The 22,116-nt window shown below is 35.2% G+C and overlaps 2 protein-coding genes across 8 annotated transcripts in view; one reads left to right on the top strand and one right to left on the bottom strand.

Moving 5' to 3' along the window:
• si:ch211-243j20.2 (uridine-cytidine kinase-like 1) overlaps nt 1-12,512 on the bottom strand; it is a 40,363-nt gene extending 27,851 nt beyond the window's left edge. For 2 of the 4 annotated variants that reach the window (XM_058755100.1, XM_058755099.1), the window contains exons 1-2: nt 5,712-5,851; nt 3,073-3,269 (exon numbers count right to left, since the gene is read on the bottom strand). In XM_058755100.1, coding sequence (XP_058611083.1) covers nt 3,073-3,269; nt 5,712-5,797 — 283 coding nt within the window. In that variant the 5' untranslated portion in view covers nt 5,798-5,851. Of the gene's footprint in view, nt 1-3,072; nt 3,270-5,711; nt 5,852-12,365 lie in introns of those variants that run through there. The other 2 variants (XM_058755096.1, XM_058755097.1) reach the window with 2 other exon arrangements.
• Nucleotides 1-22,087, top strand: part of slc30a2 (solute carrier family 30 member 2) — a 38,489-nt gene extending 16,402 nt beyond the window's left edge. Inside the window, exons 1-9 of one of the 4 annotated variants that reach the window (XM_058755102.1) lie at nt 7,043-7,300; nt 10,807-11,015; nt 12,766-12,912; nt 13,894-14,047; nt 14,449-14,668; nt 15,900-16,005; nt 16,278-16,412; nt 17,709-17,871; nt 19,449-22,087. In XM_058755102.1, coding sequence (XP_058611085.1) covers nt 7,221-7,300; nt 10,807-11,015; nt 12,766-12,912; nt 13,894-14,047; nt 14,449-14,668; nt 15,900-16,005; nt 16,278-16,412; nt 17,709-17,854 — 1,197 coding nt within the window. In that variant the 5' untranslated portion in view covers nt 7,043-7,220 and the 3' untranslated portion in view covers nt 17,855-17,871; nt 19,449-22,087. Of the gene's footprint in view, nt 1-3,637; nt 3,779-6,130; nt 6,236-7,042; nt 7,301-10,806; nt 11,016-12,765; nt 12,913-13,893; nt 14,048-14,448; nt 14,669-15,899; nt 16,006-16,277; nt 16,413-17,708 lie in introns of those variants that run through there. The other 3 variants (XM_058755103.1, XM_058755104.1, XM_058755101.1) reach the window with 3 other exon arrangements.
• The last annotated feature ends 29 nt before the right edge of the window (nt 22,088-22,116 follow it).

Below are 22,116 nucleotides of genomic sequence, written 5' to 3'. Positions count from 1 at the left end.
TACAATATTACTTCAGAGCCACTCACTCAAAATATTATAATATAATATTATATTACAGGGGTGGCGAACGTCGGTTCTGGAGAGCGCAGCCCTGCAGAGTTTACCAAGTCAGTACTAAATAAATGAAAACGCCACGGTACCAGGTTTTTTTAAGTACCGGTGGTACAGAGCACGCGTACGGCCCTATGATTTCGGCGATGCCGAAAACATGGACGGAATCTCGGAATCCAGTTATAAAAACGGAATTCACAGTTTAACATGGAATGTCACGGAATGCGTCAAAATTTAGACGAATTAAGTAAGGGATAATCAACGGCTAGCTGTGCATTAAACGATTTGAATGCACGACGTGGAGGCGAAGAACCGGTTGCCTCCGCAAAGTTTTTTGTACATTTTATTTTTGTTTGACTTTATTAATAAAAAAATTGCGTGTTTTAATTAGCATGTTTTTGTGTTTTGCTTTGGTACCGAAATTGGTACTATTTTCACTGGTATCGGTACCGAATATAAAAATGTTGTTACCGTGACAACACTAGTCTGAAAAGTTACTAGAAAGCTACAAGCAGGCGAGTTTTAATTAGGGCTGGAGCTGAACTCTGCAGGGCTGCGGCTCTCCAGGACCGGAGTTCACCACCCCTGTTATATTATAATAATAAATAAAACTCATATACAAGGTTAATAAATTATTTTCAGCCTTAAAAGTAGTAAGGGATATATCCAAAAATAAAAAGTCTGCTCATCAGACAAGAAAAACAGATTATACAACTCGTCTGACTGTAAAGCCAGTCATGTGAGACATTATGCTGACCACTACATTTTCAGATACTAAAGTTTTAAGTATCAGAAAGGTCTCCAGAATAAAAAGCCATAAAGAAAACAACATATAAAATGAGATGCACCACCAGTGGGAACAACAAAAAGCTTCTTGTTGTAATGGACTAAAGTTACTTAAAACTGCTTCAGTGTTGTTATGTCCTCTCTCGCCTCCCTCTGACCTTTGTTAAAGGAAGATCATTCCACTTGGGTGGATTTATTAGTTTCTCTCTGACTGAGCGAGCAGGGACGACAGCCACACCTGTATTTTTTACAGGAATAATTGACTGGAGTACATCCAAGTGTGAAATTGTAACCCATACGACAGGCTCTTTGTGAGTAATGGATTGCATACTAATGACCTCAGAGCTCAGTCCTGACAGAGCTCATGTTTTCACACACGACAAAAGTGTAAGCCTTCAGGCATTCAATACAAAAAGTTTCACAAAAGATTTAAACCTTGCTTTAAGACATATAAACTACTGGGCCCGTATTCATAAAATCTTAGTGCTAAGAGTTCCTCCTAGTAACAAAATTCTAAGAAAATTCTTAGAAATGTGGGTGTTTCCTCTTAAGATTAAAGAAAAGATCCTACACTCTCAGAAATAAAGATACAAAAGCTGTCACTGGGGCGGTACCTTTTCAAAAGGTACACTTTTGTACCTATTAGGTTCAAATATGTACACTTTAAGTACTAATATGTACTTTTAAGGTACCAAAATGGACCCTTTAGGTACAAACATGTACCTTTTGAAAAGTTACCGCCCCAGTGACAGCTTTTGTACCTTTATTTTTGAGAGTGTAGTAAAGAAAAAAGTAATTCAGAATGCATCTTAACACTTAAAAGAGGTCTTAAGGTCAAAAATTGTTAGGAGTACAGACGAGGATTTTTAAGAGGCTTAAGAGTTTCTTTAGCAGTGGAGAAAATGGACGAAACATGAAGAGGGAGAAGAAGTGTGTTGCACACAATGTATGACAGTGAGTTAATAAGACGCTACACATGAGATCGTGCAGGGATCATGTTTGTGACGATCTTATTAGAGACACGCTAACATCTCCGACAGAATGCCAGAAATGCCATAGCGCCAGAAATGGAAGTAATCACTACATTAACATATTTAGCAACTGGAAAAATGCAACTATGCAGCAGTGATGATTTGGGTCGGTCACAACCTTCTATAAGCGAAGTGATCACACAAACAATTACAGCACTTTCAGAACCTTATTGTGCCGCTGTTCATTTCCTATAAAACACCTAAAGGTCCCCTGAAGTGCCTTGAAACACGCAGTGTTATTCTATGTGGTGATGTAATTTCAACTGAAACAGGAAGACAGGGTGGGACATCGAGCAGCCCCGCCCCCTTTTTAAAATAGCCAATAGTGTTTTGTTTATATATCTGCTCGGGCCAGAGCCGTTGAGCTCGGTAAAGCCACATTTGACAGCCACAGTCTAATAGATTATCCCTAGATTCAATATGAAACTATGAAATGCCGACTCGTGCATATGAGTCCGGAGCCAAAGTCCGGATCAGATTGCGCGCACTGCCGCGGTTCGCGTGACATAACGCGAAACAGACCTCATCTGAATCTTTCCCTATCACCTACATTGTGCACCACGTGCCATTCACTGTACAGGAAATACTACACCGTGAACGAGTGACCGATCTCAGCGTCTATTAGTAATCACTTTTAAGCTAAGACTCCTAGTTAGAAATTTTTAAGCTAAATTAGGAGCTCTCTGAGAGGATTCTTAGAATCTTTAAGAATACAGGCTCTGTTCAAAGTTTTGGGTCACTATGATTTTTTTTCAAGAAATGTATACTTTTATTTAGCAAGGATATAATAAATTAAACAAAAGTATTTCTATTTCAGAAATCAAATGCTGTTCTTTGGAACTTTCTATTCATTTAAAAATTATCACATTTTCCACAAAAATATGCAGTACAAACGTTTTCAATATTTATAATAAGAAATGCACATTATTACAAGTATATTAGAATGATTTATGAAGGATAATGTTACACCGAAGACTGGAGTAATTTAGCTTTGCCATCACAGGAATGAATTACATTTTAAAATCTATTAAAACAGAAAACAGTTATTTTTAATTGATGTTTATTAATATGAAACCTTAATTATATCCACTTAACTTTCTTGATAAACGTCTAATTGTGCAATGTTTTCATAAACTGTTAATTCACTGCACATAATAAGACTGATTTGTAGTGATCGAATGGAAGGCATGCATATATGTTGTACCTATTACAAAAGCTTCTTTAAAGGTGGTCCCAGTAACATTGTACCAGGGTGGACGTCCTGCGGTGTAGATTGTCCTCTTATTCGTCCTCAGAAGTGGAGGCTCCGTTTTGCTTTGGCTGGTGGTCCGTTTCCGTGGGGACAGCGAAGGGGTCAGGGGACATCTGTGTCTCATAAGGCCATCGAGAGAATCCTCGCCACTACCACAACAAATAAATAAATAAATGCACGTTAAACACAATAGCATTTGCTTAAAGAGAGGTTTCCATTTAGGAAACAGAATGTGCAAACATTTTTTAATGTCACACAAGCTCAATTAACAATCATCAATAACTGATCAATTATCCATTAACAGAGCGAAAGGTAAGTGTGAGTGTCCATACTGCCATCAGACATGCCTTTGAAATCATGAATGGCCCCATCTGACCCGAGCACAGCTATTAAACACTGTTTCATAGAGAGCTTGAGGGAATCTGGGTCTTTACGATTCCCTCAGAAAGAGCTACTCACATGATGCTTTCTGTTAGTGTGGTAGAGGGACTAAGACCTTTCTTTATATCCTGTCCAGGAAACCACACATCTGCTCAGTCAAACCTGGAGCCTCATTTGAGTAAGGCTCTCATCACATGGACAGACACTGGACACTCACTGACGCTAATAAATCATCAGAGTGAAGTACAGTCCATCACACAATGGCAGCACTGAAAAGGTCAGGATGTTTGCTTTGACTCACAGACTAGGCTTACATGGATTAAGCGCAGTTCACATGAAATTCTATCGTCGGTGGTGTGATATGTTGTACACATTTTGCCAATTCTTTGGATTTTTTGAAAGGAATACAAGGAATATGAGAAATTTTGTGAAACAGTAAATGGAAATATGTATTTTTCCTTAATATACACTACTAATTAAAAGTTCGGAGTAATTATGATTTTAAATGTTTTTGAAAGACGTATCCTATGCTCATCAAGGCTGCATTTATTTGACCAAATTAAAGTAACATTGTGAAATATTATTACAATTTACAATAACTGCCTTCTGTTTTAATATATTTTAAAATATTTTTTTCTTGTGATGGCAAAGCTGATTTTTTTTCAGCAGCCATTACTCTAGTCTTCAGTGTCACATGATCATTCTAATGCTTTTAAAAAAAATTTAAATCATAATTTTAAGATTTAATATATACACACGATATTGCCAAAAGTATTGGGACACCCCCTTCTAATAGACAGGTTTGACTACTTTAGTAATTTCCATGAGCAAAAACCTGAATGTTTAAGCATATAATGATATTCTAGGGAATTGTGTGCTTCTAATTTTATAGCAACGGTTTGGACAAAAATAAATTATTGATTTAAATTTAAATTAATTGCTTTAAATGCAGACCTTGAGGAAAAAAACATCACCAAACACCAATGACTTGGGTACAGTCATTTTAGACACTTCCAAAACTGATGGAAATAAAGTTTTTAAATACATGAATTATGTTTCCATCTTTATTTCCACAGTTTTGGAAGTGCCTTTTTCTGTTCTAAAGAAGGGGTGTCCCACTACTTTTGTCCATATAGTGTATGTACAAGTCATTGGTGTTTGGCTCAAGATCTGCATTTAAAGTCACACCAGAGGTGTTCAGCTTGGATTAGGACTTGGCTTTATGCAGACCAGTCAAGTTCTTCCACACTGACTAAATCAATCATTTCTTTTTGAACCTTGCCTTATACACAGAGGCATTGTCATGTTAGAATAGAAAAGAGTCCTGTCCAAACTGTTGCTTTAAAATTAGAAGCACACAATTCCCTAGAATATCATTATATGCTTTAACATTAAGGTTTGTACTCATGGAAATTACTAAAGTAGTCAAACCTGTTCATTAGAAGGGGGTGTTCCAATACTTTTGGCAATATAGTGTGTGTGTGTATATATATATATATATATATATATATATATATATATATATATAGACACTAATAAGAACAATTATTAATAACAGTGCACCTATAATAACTGAGCACCAAATCAGCATATTAGAATGATTTCTGAAGAATCATGACACTGAAAACTGAGTTATGACTACTGAAAATTCAGCCTTGCCATCACAGGACTAAATTAAATTTCACAATATTACTGTTTTGCTGTATTTTTGATCAAATAAACGCAGTATTGGTGAACATAAGAAATCATAAACAAAAAAATCTGAATTACTCCAAACTTTTTACATGTAGTGTATACGATATTTCTCTGTCACAAACACACACACACACACACACACACACACACACACAAAAGTGGACAGTATGAACTATTTGCATTAAAAAAAAAAAAGTACTGTCGTGTATATATATTAGATCTGGAAACTGCTTTAAAAGTCCCTCTTCATATGCCTTTTGCATTGACGTGAGCAGCAGATCTGCCACGCCAGCAGCCCCAGAAACAAATGCGCGTCTGTTCTGCTCATTCTCTATGCTCTAGATCTTAACCTGTCAAAATAAGACCAACAGTAGCAGATAAACTGTGTAAACACTCGCGTCGATTGCTGAACTGTTGCCTCTGATCAACCCGACGCTGCCCTTTATTTATTAACCGGATCACGTATTGATCACACCAGCACTTTACAGAGCTCGACAGGAACTTGATCTACACACCTGTCAGATCTAGACATCGATGGATCATCCTCTTCTCCTTCTTTCTGTTGCACCTGGGCATCACTTTGGCTCATTGTCATCGCCATGTTTGTGTGGCGCTAACGCGCGAAAACGCATGTCCGGAAGTGCGTTTGCGTCATGCTTGCGTTGGCGCCTGGCGCGTAGTAAATACGAATGATCTTTGCTTGTTTTTATTTTATATATATATATATATATATATATATATAAATAAATAAATAAATAAATAAATATACACACATATGTATGTGTGTGTGTTAACATATTAATATGCTTGCTTTATAATACTACATATTACTATTATATTTTACATATAATGCTACATATTACTATTGTTTATATACATGTTTCTTTATAATATTCTAATGTATTTTCAAAAAAATAATTAAATCTGAGGGCATGCACGAAGAGCTTTTTCCCGAATAACCGATGAGCGGCGCCATGATGGATTCTAACGTCCGTTTGGGTCTCGTGTTCCGGTCTCCATAGAAATCAGTTAAAACGGGGTAAGAAAAAAAAAAAGATAGACTGAATTGAAACTTTTTCTATATAACTACTTAAACTACATATAAAAATGTGCAGAGGGTTGCTGTGCTGTTGTTGGCTGCCACAGTAACGGCAGTAAGCTAAGGAATTAAAGTAACGTTACTTGTTTTGCGTAACAGAAAATCTGTCTTGTCAGGCACTGTATAACGTTACATGGCTTGCAGCGCTTAAGTTAAAATACTGAGTGTGAAATAATAATATATGTTAAAATAATGTTTGCTCTTATCATTCTGTGTACAAAATCCCATGAACTTCACCCCGATCGGGAGCTATATGTGCACTCAATTCAAGTCAGCTTAACCTCGCGTCGCATTTTTGTAAGCCAAAACGCCTCGAACTGAATAGAAGTTTGTTTTACATGCATGTACACCCCTTTGTAGCACATGATTAGTTCCAAACACTAGGCAGACTCATTCATTCCCATCAGACGCAGACTTCATTCACGTAAAACCTGCGCTGCCGCCTTTCACCAATCATACTACAGCGAAGGATGAGCTCGTAATTATTCATTACGACCTGGTGACGTTGCTTTGGTAGCTCTCCAATAGCGAACGACTGGCTTCTGAATAATACATTTCTAATGATGACGTTGCTTTCATAAGCCTACCTTTAGCTCATGAGTATTAATAACCATGCCTTCGCCATAGTAAGATCTGTAAATGAGTTGACCGGACTGCTGAATCTTCAATGATCTGCAGATCCATCCGATCTCACCCACAGCCAAGTTTGCCGACTCCGCATACAGCATCGGAATTACTGACTGCAAGCTTGTTTTCTCTTTTCTGTGAATCCGATGCAATGAGTGCTTTCACTCATTTCTTGAATCTTTCGAAAATGGCTTGAAAGAATTATTATTTTGCCGTCTTATTAAAAACGCATATTTTAATACTCGGTACGGTTTTTATTAATTCGTTTTTTCACTGGTCACTGAAGCTGCACAGGACCATGGATCCTCCACCGTCTTCAGAGAAATCGCATCTCATCAACGAAAGAAATGCCAAAATATACTCTTTAAAACTTAACAGGTAAAATTATATTAATCTATTTCAATTATTTATCTAATAATAATAATAATAATCATTTGGGAGATATTAGTGTGATTCGAAAATGCATGGTCTGGAAATTGGTGCACAATTAATGATCAGAATTATAAAATTGATCTGTATGTTGTGTTGCATTGTATGGGGAATCAAACATTTATTAATAATAATAATAATAATAAAATGGCAGTTTAAAATAGTTAGGTCTTATTGAGAATATCTAAATCTTTCCAAAATCCTCTCGACATTACAGACCTGTCACAGCGTACATATGGAGTCTGATATTACCCCATTGTGACACTAATTCAAAAGCCATATGCGCCAGTCTTAGTTACCTCATGAAAGCCATCCATGTTTATTCTGAATACAGACGTTAATTATAATGTGCATTTGTTAAGCATGCAGTGCGTGAGATGTTTAATGAAAAATAATAATAAATCTATGCTTGAGTTCATTTTGGACAGTAGCTTTTTTGAACAATGGCCTCAGGGAAGTTTAGTGAGCAGAAGAATGAACGTAGTCTACATAGCATGGCTTCCATATGGGCTGAGTTTTCATTGTGTTTATAACAGTAATAAAAATCAGATGAAAAAATGGAATTGTTATCAAACTCTCTTTTTATCAGACCTTTTCTCTTCCTCTGTACGCCTCACTAAAATAATCCTAAAGAAGCAGGTGTTAGAACGGTTTCAGCACCATGGACAGATTCACTTCAGGATCAATATTAAAAAAGACCAACGTGAACTCAGAAATGATAACATATACATGTTTAAGAAAATATTTATGAATGTTATGTTATTTAAATATTATGCTCCCAACTACTCCTAATTATAAGCAGCTTCCTGGTGGTAATACACTTTTTGATTTTCGTCAGACGTAGAGATATTTTACTCAGAATTTTGGCTCATTATTAGGCATTAATAGATAAATTCGAGGACCGTAACGAAACTTACTCAGCATTTATCATGAATAATACGAAAATATGACAATTACACAAAAAACTACACAATGTGTTTTAAGTAGAAGGTGAAAATATGTTTTAAATATTTAAATGCAAAGGCAGATGGGTGGAAATACTCTTGTTAATAGTGTGACTAGCACACAATTTTCACGAACCCATTTTTTTTTTTTTTTAGCCAAAGCTGTATAAAATAGCTTTTACATTTTTGTGGAATTTAGGATGATGTCGAGGAACAGTACGATTATATTACGTTTAAAATGCGTAAATATAGAACATTTCATCGCACAGTTTTATTCAGAACATACGTAAAACTGGGCGATAAAATGAGTAAAAGTCAGGTGATAGTTATCACAAGCGATCGAGCAAGTGTTATATTGCCTTAGAAATCAATTTCAAGTTGTGTGCAGTGAATTGCAATGAACAGGCTGCTGTTTCCATTAGTTGGATTGTGGGCTTGAGTGAGAAATGGCGAGAGCACAAATTCAGGATGAATTTAGATGGATGTGGCAAAGGCGTACTAAAGCTGCTGAAACAAATAAAAGGGTCACTTATCTATTTAGCTTGGTGACATATTATATTAACAAAAAGGTATTTTCAAAATAGTAGGCTACGTAATGATACATCAACAGGTCACCTGAACAAATTTAGAAGGACATGGAACAAGGGCACCTAAGAAGTATATGCTATCCAGAATTAGGTGTGAATTAGAATTATGTTTTCTCAAATGGAAAAACAGCCGGGTTAAATCGTTTTGTTTTTAACGAAGAAAAAAAAAAAAAGTAAATGCACACGATATGATAAATGCTCGCTATTTTTCAACTATAATTATTACTGGCTATTGTTTTTTTATTCATAAACCAACAAATCAAGTTATATCAATTACAGAACATCACATCACAATGCTTTACTGCACTGCCACAAGATCGACAGCATGTTTCAGCCGAAAACCTTCTGCCAACCTGTAAACATCTCCATATGCACCTAACCACTAAAGAGCATTTTATGCATTCAATAAATAGCGGAAATAGTGTTAGATTAGAGGAGGGACATACACTGTCTTATTAAAACATAGGCTACTATAAAAGCTGTTAAACCTGCATGCCAGCTGTGGTTGTCAGAAATTCATTGTAAAAAAATAAAATAAAATAAATACGGTGACGTTTCATGCATTAGGTGCCATTGTATTTACCGATAAGATGTTAAAGGCTACTAATCTACTTTCAAAAATATCGACAACTATTGGTTGTCATCCAACATTACATTATAATAAAAAAACACAAATTTACAGTTAATAATTTGCTAACTGATTCCTCCAGGGTGTATATTGACAAATTAAGGAAGGAAAGGACTATAATTAATAATTAAACCCAAAACACCACAATGGTAAAACTAAATACACATAAAATAAACATAAAATGTTATAAAAAATAAACAAACTTATATATAAGATTACAAAATAAGGCGAAACGTAATGCATCGGCTAACCAATATTATTCTAGGAACCGTAAAAGATAAGGTGCATTGTGGTTTTACTTACAAAAACGCGATTGTAACAATATTTTACTGTTCTATTATTATTTCTTTATTTACAAAACCCACATTTCTAGAGTAGCCTACGCTACTTTGAAAAACTTAAGATTTTTGTGTATATATATATATATATTCCTCTGGAACAGGATTTATTTATTTTATTCTCATGCAATAAAAAAAAATTCTCATGCAAATAAATCTCTGCACACTTCCTTTCAGCACAGTTACTTTATATTATAAATAAATACTTTAAATACTGTTATATTTAATAATAGGCCTACTCAACTGCAAATGAATTCTGATGAAGTCAATAAGTAGAGTAAAGGCTCAATTTCATAGTGTCAGCAGATCAAAAAACAAACAAAAAAAATGTGTTGCATGTATGTAGTCTTGCTGGTCTAGGTCTGCACAAAAGGGAAAAAAACTCATCCAGTGTATCACGTCTGTGTCCCGGTGGGGTGATTAAACAGACGCCGTGTTCCACTCGACTGCCTCCGTTCAGCAGCAGCGCTCGTGCGCGCGTGATGCAGTACTCCGGTTATCTCATGCGCACCGAGATCGCGCTTTCCGCCCCATTAGCCCCATCATAGCGTCTCTCTCATCAACACACAAGACAGAAGGACCAAAACCGACCATGTCAGCAGATTTAAACTCAGACTGATCTGTGTCCTCATGGCATGAGCTGTGTATTTACACACAATATTTTCCTCTACAAAGCACTTATACATATGATTTATATATATATATATATATATATATATATATATATATATATATAATAAAAATAAAAATATACAATTTACATATACACACACACACACATCTGTTAGGGTCATAGAAATGGCAGCATTTTGGGCCACAGGCAATTTACATGATCTGAAGTTTGCACATCTTATTTCTATAACTCCCTAATAAGACAGAATCAAAAACTGGTATTATAGTATCTGTGTGATGGCTGATTTATAATGGTGTCACTGCAAATTATGTGTTGTTCTTACAGTGAATTCTCAGGTTCCAAAGAAAGTTGTCCAAACTTGCCTATGGGAAATGGTGATATGGCTGGTGCTATCGAGCTGAAGAGGCCCGTTGGAACACATTGCCATGGAAAAAAAGCAGCATTTGATGACAGCCATGAGAAACTCGTAGCTAAGAAGAAACTGTACATTGCTTCCATAGTCTGTCTGATTTTCATGATTGGAGAAGTTATAGGTAAGAATACTGTGCCTTTTTGGAAAATGAAGCCAGAATTTTTGAAGAATTAGCATAAATCTAACATTACTTTTCATAAATGTAATAGACTACATTAAAATCACATCAAAGTTAAGGCTATGTTTTACCACTGAGTAGTTCACACAAAAATGAAAAGTTGCTGAAAATGTACTTACCCTCAGGCCATCTAAGATGTAGATGACTTTGTTTCCTCATCGGAACAGATTTGGAGAAATTTGGAGCATTATGGTACTTGCTCACCAATGAATCTCCTGCAGTGAATGGGTGCCATCAGAAGGAGTCCAAACAGCTGATAAAAACATCACAATAATCCACACGACTCCAGTCCATCAATTAATGTCTTTTGAAGCTGCATGTTTGTGTTTTAACTTTAAAACATTGTTTCCACGAGTCCATAATCCATAATAATAACGTTTCCTCTGGTGAAGAAGTCCATCCCCTGTTGTCCTCACATCAAAATCTCTCCGACATATAAGATTAGAATGGTTTTGAACTGTTTTCACTTGTAATCGGTGCTTGATCTGTGCATATTTCTCTCCTGATTCAGACTTGCAGACTTTTTCATTGAAGAAAGCATGTTATGAATAGAGGATCTTAATAATGGATTTGTTTATTACTGGAGTTGATATAGATGGATTATGATATAGATACTGCAGAGGATCTATTGATGAGCAAGTGACATAATGCTACATTTCTTCAAATTTGTTCAACAAACAAATTCATCTACATCTTAGAAGGTCATCTAGAGTATATTTCCAGAAAAATTCCTTTTTTTAACTAATCCTTTAACTACTATATAATACAAAGTATGATTGATATATATCAATTAAATATATATATATATATATATATATAAAACGTCAGTGCAAGCCATTTATTTTGCTTTGTCTTTGAATGCCAAAGTTGTTCTCCTCAAAATAAATGCTCTGATTGCATTTCACAACCAAGTAGATGATGGATTAAGCAATTTGTCATTGCAGCACAAAATTACTTGAAAAATGCTGGATCAAAACCAGTCCTTGACTCATATTAAATGTGATAAGCAGGCTTTTCTGTGTTTTTTTTCAGCCTGTACAGCACTTTTTTGTTCAAGTAAGCATTCACAATCCATGTACACTTTAAAAATAATGATGAGTCATTCTTTCTTTTAAACTACAAATGATTTATGAAGTGAAGAGAAATTACGTGGTCTAGTATGGTGACCCATACTCTGAATCTGTGCTCTGCATTTAACCCATCCAAGTGCACACACACAGTAGTGAACACACACATATTGCTGTGGCGCCCAGGGAGCAGTTGGGGGTTCGGTGCTTTGCTCAAGGGTCTCACCTCAGTCGTGGTATTGAGGATGCAAGAGAGCGCTGGTTATTCACTCCCCCCACCGACAATTCCTGCCGGACCCGAGACTCGAAGTCCAACCCGCTAACCATTAGGCCACGACTGCCCAAAGGTCACGACTTGTGTTATACTGTGTAAGCTTTCTCCAAAGACATTTGTGCCTGACTTCAAAAATGTTTTCAGAGAAAAATAAAATGAAGACATTTCATAATGAATAACATTTATGGTGAATGCTCTATGGTGGATTATAAAAGCAAATTATCGCTATCTACAAGCCTAAAAATAAAGATTCTTCTATGGCACCTCTGTGAAAACTCCATTTTGAAATCTTTATTTTTAAGAGTGTATCTCTCTAATAGTTATTTATTTATCTGCTGTTCTTGTGATGCAGGTGGTTATCTAGCCCACAGCTTGGCCATTATGACTGATGCAGCCCACCTTCTGACGGATTTTGGCAGTATGATGGTCAGTCTTTTCTCCTTGTGGATCTCCTCAAGACCACCAACCAAGATAATGAACTTTGGCTGGCACAGATCAGGTTAGTCCATCCCAGAGTGTCCATCTCAATTCTATCAAGTAAATTTTACATTCAAGTTGAAAATGTTAAATCTAAATCATGCATATCAATTAAATAAATATTTCACCTCCCAAAAAAGAGAAAATCTTTGCTTACCTTTCAAGATGTTCCTGTATGTTTTTTCCATGTGCGTAACAAGGATAAATTTCAAAGAATCGTTACATAACTTTTTTCCATGCAACAGTTGTTCATAGTGAACACATTTGTCTGTCAAGCACCAAAATAAACATAATATCACGAAAGAAATCAATATATTATTGTTGTGCTATATTCTACACCTTCTGAAGTTATGAGATAGCTTTGGATGAGAAGCAGACTGAAATTTAAAGGGATAGTTCACCCAAAAATGAAAATTTGATGTTTATCTGCTTACCCCAAGGGCATCCAAGATGTAGGTGACTTTGTTTCTTCAGCAGAACACAAACGAAGATTTTTAACTCAAACCGTTGCAGTCTGTCAGTCATATAATGCAAGTCAATGGGCACACAATCTTTGAGAGTAAAAACCATGCAAAGACAAATCCAAATTAAACCCTGCGGCTCGTGACGATACATTGATGTCCTAAGACATGAAATGATCGGTTTGTGCGAGAAACTGAACAGCATTTTTTATCATTTTTTACCTCTAATACACCACTATGTCCAACTGCCCTGAGCGCGTGCACGGCATCCAGTGCGTGACGTCTGTATGTGCTCTGGCGTAGTTTACGCAAGCGCCGGAAGCGCTTCCACAATCTCTGTGCACTGTGTAAACAATGAGTGACGTATACGTGCGACAGATCGCTTCCGCCGCTTGCGTAAACTACAGTAAGCAGATAAACATCAAATTTTTGGGTGAACTATCCCTTTAAGTCATTACTTGTATTCCTTTAAAGCAGATTTTGACTTTGTTATATCCAGCTGTGATGCCAAACCATATTTGTCTCAAATGAACGTCTCACAGAGATTCTGGGAGCCCTGGTATCTGTGATATCCATCTGGATCGTGACTGGGGTGCTGGTGTATCTTGCCATTGAGAGGGTAGTAAAAAATGATTACGAAATTGAAGGCTATGTGATGCTCATCACCTCAGGTTGTGCAGTCGTGGTCAACATCATGTGAGTAGATGGACACTGGAATTATAAGAAGCTAAAGTTGTAATAGTAAGTTTTGGTATAATTATATTGGCTTGACAAATCTATAGAAGATGCTGCTGCTGCTGCTTCTTCTGAGACCAATGTTAGCAACACACTAAAACATGCAATATGCTAAATTATGCTAGAAACCTCAAGCTTTTCAAAGTTTATTTCAAACTTTCAGACAAGGCTTTGTCAAAATTTGTCATCAAACCATGTAGTTTTTTTTTTAATATAGAATCTCAATTATTAGAAATAAAGTCAAAATTCAGATATTTAGTTAGCAATTGTGGAATGTACAGATATTTGGAAAAAATTAAACAGTAAAACTAAAATTTTATTAAACTGATATGCTTTTGTGTGCATTATTGTTTATATTCCAGAATGGCCTACATTCTACACCATTCCACGACCTTCCATAGTCACGGTTCAGGCTACCACAAGATTGATGAGAACGGGATGAGCCCTGTCAGCCATGGCCACTCCCACAGCCTCCTGGGTAATCACGGGAACACCAGTGTCAGAGCAGCATTTATTCATGTTTTGGGGGATCTCTTACAGAGCTTTGGAGTGCTGGTGGCCGCCATCATTATCTACTTCAGGGTAAATGAAACACTGACAAAGAATTATCCTTTCAAACCCTTTAAAGCCCAATATAAAATGGCATTCGGGCCAATTAACTTCCACGAGCCAATGAATCAGAATAATCTGTGTTGTTAAAGGATTTTAAAGTTGTTTCCTTTGCAGGCAGTATTTTTTAATTATCTGATGAATCATGCAGAGTAAGAGTAATTTATAAAAGCAAATAAAGTCAATTATATTATCTTAATTATTTTGTCTTATTTAATGGCATGAGAAAGTTTAATGAAAGATATGAATATTTACTGTATATTTATTCATTATTTTGAGAAAAAGAAAATAAATTCTAAACCAATTATTTACACTTATGTTCAAAAGTCAGTAAGATTTTTTTTTGAAGACAAATATTGCAATCAGTAGAATGCATTAAGACATTTGCCCCCGGTTTCACAGACAAGGCTTAAACCTAGTCCTAGATTAAAATGTAAGTCTGAGCTGTTTCAAGTGAAAGAAACTTGCACTGACTGATCTTAAAATATATCAGTGCCTTTGTTTTGTCTCAAGATGCACACCAGTAAGGTTTTTTTTTCTAAGCATGTTTATAAAAATTACTTAAATGTCCTAATTGAACTATGGCCTAATCCTGGCTTAGTCTAAGCCCTGTCTGTGAAACTGGGCCTAAATATATTAAATTAAAACCAGTAAAGACATTTCTAATATTAAAAAGTTTTCTATTTCAAATATATTTAAATGCTGTTCTTTTTAACCTTATATTTTGATAAAGAATGTATCACCATCTCTACTAAATAATTAAGCAGCACAACTGTTTTCAACATTGATATGAAATTGAGCACCAAATCAGGAAATCAGAATGATTTCTGAAGCATCATGTGACATTTCAGCTTTGGCTGAATAAATTCCATTTTAAAATATACTGAAATAATAAAAGTTATTTTCAATTGTAATAATATTTCTCAATATTACTCTTTTTACTGTATTTTGATCAAATAAATGCAGCCTTATTGAACATAAGAGCCCTTTAAAAATATTACTGACCCCCAATATTTGGAAAGAAGTGTATATCTTGAAAAGGAAGAGGACACTGAATTCTTTCCATGACTCTTGAAAGCACTTGAGTGGAGAATGTTTCTTCTGACATTTGTAGTCCAATTCAATTTGACACTTTACGAAGAACCATCTGATTTTGTTCTTTAATGCATCAGTACCTTCATTCTCTCTCCACCTTCTAATGCAGCCAGAATACAAAGTAGCCGATCCTATTTGCACTTTCCTCTTCTCCGTGTTCGTCCTGGGCACTACAATTACCATCCTGAGAGATGTCTTCCGCATTCTCATGGAGGGTAAATTTTCTCATTTAATATTTTAACTACAGTTACCTTATTCTCAATCACTTAAAATATGCATGCAATGCCAGTATATTTTCTGTTGCGTAATACATGTTGTTTAATTTTCTGCATTTAAAGGTGAAGTGCAAACAACAGAGAGCCCCCCCCCCCAAAATATTAAAATGAAAAAAGAAAATGACACACATCACCTTTAAATACAAACTATGAGTTTCTCAGACAGTTTTGCCTCTATCCTTGTAAACTCAGTGCCATGTATCTGTGTTCAGGGGCACCCAAAGGAATAGAGTTTAATTCAGTGAAGGAGGTTCTGCTGTCTCTGAAAGCAGTGAAGGCCATGCATAGCCTACATCTATGGGCTCTCACCATTGGCCAGAGTCTGCTGTCTGTTCACATAGCTATTGGTAAGGTTATTAAATAACGCATGCTTCACTGCATGGTTATACTGGTATTATTTAACTGTTCATTTGTCTTGTTAAAAGCTATGTTAAAGGTGTCCTTTTTGTGCCTCATTCGTGTCATGTTAGGACATGTTATTTAGTACATCATTTTTTATATATTATTTAAGTGTGAAATTAAACATTTTTAAATGAAATATTTAAAATATTTGTATTATTTTGTAATTTTTATTATCATTTAAACATTACAGTATTTATATTTTTAAAATGTTTATTTTTATATGAATATTAAATTTCAATTTCTCTCCATTTATTACCCTTACATTTTAATGGGTTTAAATTTTACTTACATTTTGCAAATTTTACTGTATTTTATTTATTATACAAATTAAGAAGTTTTTGACCCTGTGGTTCAAATTGAATGTAATATTTTATTTATTTACTATTATTATTTGATTATAGTTACAGTATATTGGCCTCAAGGTCAATTTTTTTTGTGAGTGTGGGAAGGGGGAATAATATGGAAGCCCGTTTCGACCACTGAAAAAAAATAAAAGATAAGGTTATTGCGACTTTTTATCTTACAATTCTGACTTTTTTCCCCACAGAATTGAGAGACATAAACTCGCAATTGCGAGTTATAAAGTCAGAATTGCGAGATATAAACTCACAATTCAGACTTTTTTTCTCAGAATTGCATGATATAAACTCACAACTGCGAGTTACAAAGTCAGAATTACGATTTATAGTCACAATTGCGAGATGAAAACTCGCAATTCTGACTTTCTCACAATTGCAAGTTTATATCTCGCAATTCTGACTTTTTTGCTCGCGATTCTGACTGTTTTTCTCCGAACTGTAAGATATAAACACGCAATTGCGAGTTTATATCTCGCAGTTCTGACTTTATTTCTCAGAATTGCGACTTTATGTCTCTCAATTGCTAGTTTATATCACGCAGAGTTTGCATCACGCAATGATGAGAAAAAAAGTCAGAATTGTGAGATAAAAAGTCACAATTACCTTTTTTATTTTTTATTCAGTGGCGAAAACAGGCTTCCATAGGGGAATGAGTTGACGCATATCATGAAATTAAATGCAAATGTAATTCCTGAATTCCCAGAAATTGTAAGTGCCAATTTTCTAGGCACTTACAATTTCTATGTACAAATGGCACCTGAGAATGACCCTAAATCCTTTTGCATTTCATGTGTTCATTCGTTTTAAAATGTAAAAATATATGAACTTTAATGTGCAGCATCATCTGTTTAGGCTAAACCGTGTTTTTTCCCCCCATTTTAGAGGAGAATGCTGACCCTCATAGTGTCTTAAAGGAAGCCACTGAACTGCTTCAGACCAAATTTGGCTTTTACAGCACAACCATTCAAGTGGAGCCTTATTGCGAGGACATGATCCACTGCGCCCAGTGCCAGGACCCTATGGACTAAGTTCTCCAAGCGCATCGGTGAGAGGAGGCTGCCTGTATAAAATGTATGCACACATATTAAGCTTCATTGAGGGTCCAAGCCAGAAATGGAAACACTGTGCAAATGTATCATCTACATATCATTACGAATAAGTACATGCCAAATGCATTTTTATCGATTAACAAGGAAATAAAAAAAGAAGAAGATTTCACACTGTGCCATCTTAAAACTGCATCTTCAGCATCAAAAATGCATTGGTTTATGGGAGGAATAGCTTTAAAATGAAGTGTTGATGTTTAGTTTTACATACTGTATGCAAAGATAAACTGAATTGAGCAGCAGCACATAAATATGAGGCCTGGAGGCATCACTGTGAGCCTTTTTATTGTGACTTTGCAAAGTCTTGCTTGGCCGGCTGGCATCGTACATTACAGCAGAAGTGTACTGTAATTGTCTGTCTGTGGTCTTGGGAGGGTAAAAGATGGGTATTGACATGACTTCCTTAAAAACAATTAAAATAGGGTTTATTATGCCCCAGCCAGCCTTTACGTCCGCTGTCAGCATGGTTCTCTAATCAATGTGAATGTCCGCCAAACTGTGGCATGTTGTTGTAGGGCTTAAAAAGAGATTGTGCTCAAGTGTAATTATGGATTTTGTTGGCGATCTCTCACTAATGTCTTGTCTCATGGTCCAATACTATTTGCAAAAGAAAGCGGGTGATTAACTGTTCTTCCTCACTGACTGCGATAGTGAAGGTGCTGTTGTGGTTTTCATGTGGCTTTGAAAGAACAGTGGAGACAAAATGGCTGATGAATGAAACAACTAAGAGTGATATTAAAGGTGAAGTGTGTAACTATCCTGGTTTAGAGATTAGTATAAGTAAAACATTTGTAGGATATCCCAACAAATTCATTGGTGGTGAAGCTGAATTTTCAGCAGCCATTAATCCAGTCTTCAAAGGAATAAATTGCATTTTAAAATATTAATAAATAGCATAATTAAAATAGTAACGTTTTTTTTTTTTTACTGTTTTCATTTCCACTCTATCAACATTTCCCTGAATTATTATTTGATCAGACTGTCAAAAGTGATATAAAATGCAATTTTATACCATATTTAGATAAGAGGACGCCACTTGCTGATTTATACATGCAGTGTAGTACTAACATCCTAACTAACAAATTTCTGGATGTATAGAATATTTTGATGTACTACATTTGCAAAGTATGCAGAATACAACAGAGCACTGTACTGTTTTCCAGCATTAATGCAATTAAATTGACCTTCCATCCAATGTGATGAACTAAGTGGTAGCAATATCAACTATCATTTTTATACTTTTTGCCTCATTATTTGAACAAACTGATGAAAAAGATATTTTTACACACCAATTGATTAAAACTGTAGAATATACAGTACAGATATAGTACTATTAAATACTGCATTCTAAGCATAGTTTGAACAACAACAGAAAAGGAGTGGAAGAAAAAAAATGTTTGGACTAAATCATTAATTTTGCAGTCTTAGATGGCGCTAGTAGTGGCACAGAAATTACACACTTCACCTTGCTAGGATGCTGTTGTGGGTCACTCTGGTGATAATCTCATGTCTTCAGGCTCTGTCCAGCTGTGGTCTGCGGTGACGGTGACAGACACACACACACACACGTTTTGCACAGGATTTCCATCTCTGATCTCAGTGCCGCCACACTGCCGCAATGACTCTATGACATTCCAGCAAGTGGTGCAACACATTTCTCATGTCTCTGTAGTTCAACACTGAGGTCAAAGCAGTAACATACAATAATGAAGCACATGATTTCTGAATGTCTTTTAAAAAACATTTTCCATTTTAACCACGGTTTTCTTTTAATTCTTACTTTGGTAACAACTTTTAGAGCCCCTAAATGTGCACTAATGTTCATTTTACATTATATGTGAAGATTTTATATAAATAGAACACAGAATATGATTTTAAACTAATAAAAGACACACTTGACAGATGATTATTGTGTTTTAAAGCTTGTGTCTACTGATAAAATGTAGCCATTGTGATCTGTTGTGGTGTTGTGAAAGAGTTTTAAAGGTTTGCTTTGCATGGTTGCTTTGTTTTTGTTTTTTGTTTTTTTAAAGTGACAGCGATTTAAATGGCCAGTCATCATAAATGATCAACCTAAGGACCTCGCAATCTCACTGAAATTCATTGAATTCTATATTTTGTCTATTTGTTTTGATAAAATGAATATATATTTTAAATGTGAATATCACAGTCATTTATAAAACAAGAGAGAGCGAACAAAATGATAATATGAAAGGACCAATGCCATAAGCAGTATATTTTTGATAATGTTGGGGTTGATGTGCCAAAGTTCTGCATTAAAATGTACTTTTAGAGGGACCACAGTGACAATTTACTGTGATTAGGAGAGCTATTCCTGTTATGCTGGACATTTAACTATTTCTATTAAAGGGATTAGCTGCCATATATATATGTGACCCTGGACCACAAAACCAGTCTTAAGTCGCTAGGGTGTATTTGTAGCAATAGCCAAAAATACATTTTATGGGTCAAAATTATTGATTTTTCTTTTATGCCAAAAATCATTAGGATATTAAGTAAAGATCTTGTTCCATGAAGATATTTTGTAAATTTCTTACCGTAAATATATCAAAACTTTTGATTACTAATATGCATGGCTAAGGACTTCATTTGGACAAATTTAAAGTCTATTTTCTCAATATTTTGATTTTTTTTGCACCCTCAGATTCCAGAATTTCAAATAGTTGCATCTCGGACAAATATTGTCCAATCCTAACAAACCATACATCAATGGAAAGCTTGTTTATTCAGCTTTCAGATGTTGTATAAATATTAATTTCGAAAAATTGACACTTAAGACTGGTTTTGTGGTCCAGGGTCACACACACACACATATATATAGCCATTGCTAGGGATTAAGAGTTATCTTACATTTAGTTGCTGGTATGAACGAAATTTCAATGGTCAATAAAGATGAAGCACCACTAAACCGAGTAGTTTTCTTGGTCAACAAGTTTGTGAGACCTATTTCACCCTCAGGTGAAACTTCCATTCCCGCGATATTCCTAATGACTGGATTCGCCCGCGAAATTTCGTTGAGCAACGGTATTAGTGACCGAACCTTTATAAGTTATTTTCTAAAACTGTCTTCTCAAGTGACTTATATTAGATCTATTTGGTAATTTTATCAAACAGCACATAATATTTTAGAGAGACAACCACAAAACAAAAGAGAATTAATCAAATCTATCGCGAATAGGCTACTTACCGCTTTCGCTGTTTTTCACTTCCTGCATGTCATAAGGGATTAGCTTTTGTGAAAGGCTCTAATTAAAGAGAAAACCTATTAATTGATTATTAAAATAACGGACACGAAATATTTCCTTATAAATAGCCCCTTTTCCATATGAAAAGCATTATAAAATAAAACTAATATGATTCACATCTTAAATTATGAGTATATTTTATTTAATATTATTAAAACACATGTACTGAAAATGTACTGCATAACAGGAATAACCTGCATGTGTTCATATGCTTCAGAGTTTAAGGGTTTTTAATTAAAATGTTGTTCCAGGACCAGCAAAAGACTTTGATCCAGTCTTCTTACTTGCATTTTTAAACATAAGGTTGTATAGCTTATGCAACCTTACATCTCTGGGAAACAATCGATAATCAGATATTCTTAAAGTAAAGTAAAATACATAGGATTCATATTAGGCATACAACTAGACAGAGGAAAAACCTAGTATTATTTGCTAGAATAAGTCGGAGACGTAGTTTGAATATTGCACATGCAGTGTCAACTCAAAAGGTAAGATGAATATGACAAATCCAAAATCAAATTTCATATGCAGGTGCACTCAACCTAATGGAAGGTTCAAAACTGATAGCAGAGCGTGAGATGGTACATCATCGGTCATGTTTTTGACATGTTCTGCATTTTGTGTCATGAACTGAAAGATATTAATGTTGTTCCGTGGAAACTGTAAATAATCTACATGATTATTTTTGTCGTGCCTCAGATTTGTGTATGTGTACAGTATATAAATTTGCTTCTTGTATAAATGTATCCGTCTATAAAAGTCCAGTGTGTAAATGTTTTATCCTTTATGTGACTACATAAAGCCACTATATAACCAGATGGATATTTAATTTTTACATGCTTTTAATTTTATATCTGTCACATAATGTGTATGATTTTTGTAATCTGTAATAAAATCATGCAAATCAACCTTTTGCAG

This window comes from Onychostoma macrolepis, chromosome 20 (genome assembly GCF_012432095.1).
Source record: "Onychostoma macrolepis isolate SWU-2019 chromosome 20, ASM1243209v1, whole genome shotgun sequence".
Classification (NCBI taxonomy): domain Eukaryota; kingdom Metazoa; phylum Chordata; class Actinopteri; order Cypriniformes; family Cyprinidae; genus Onychostoma; species Onychostoma macrolepis.
The sequence above is the reverse complement of the archived record's forward strand: the minus strand, read 5'-3'. Positions and strand labels throughout refer to the sequence as shown.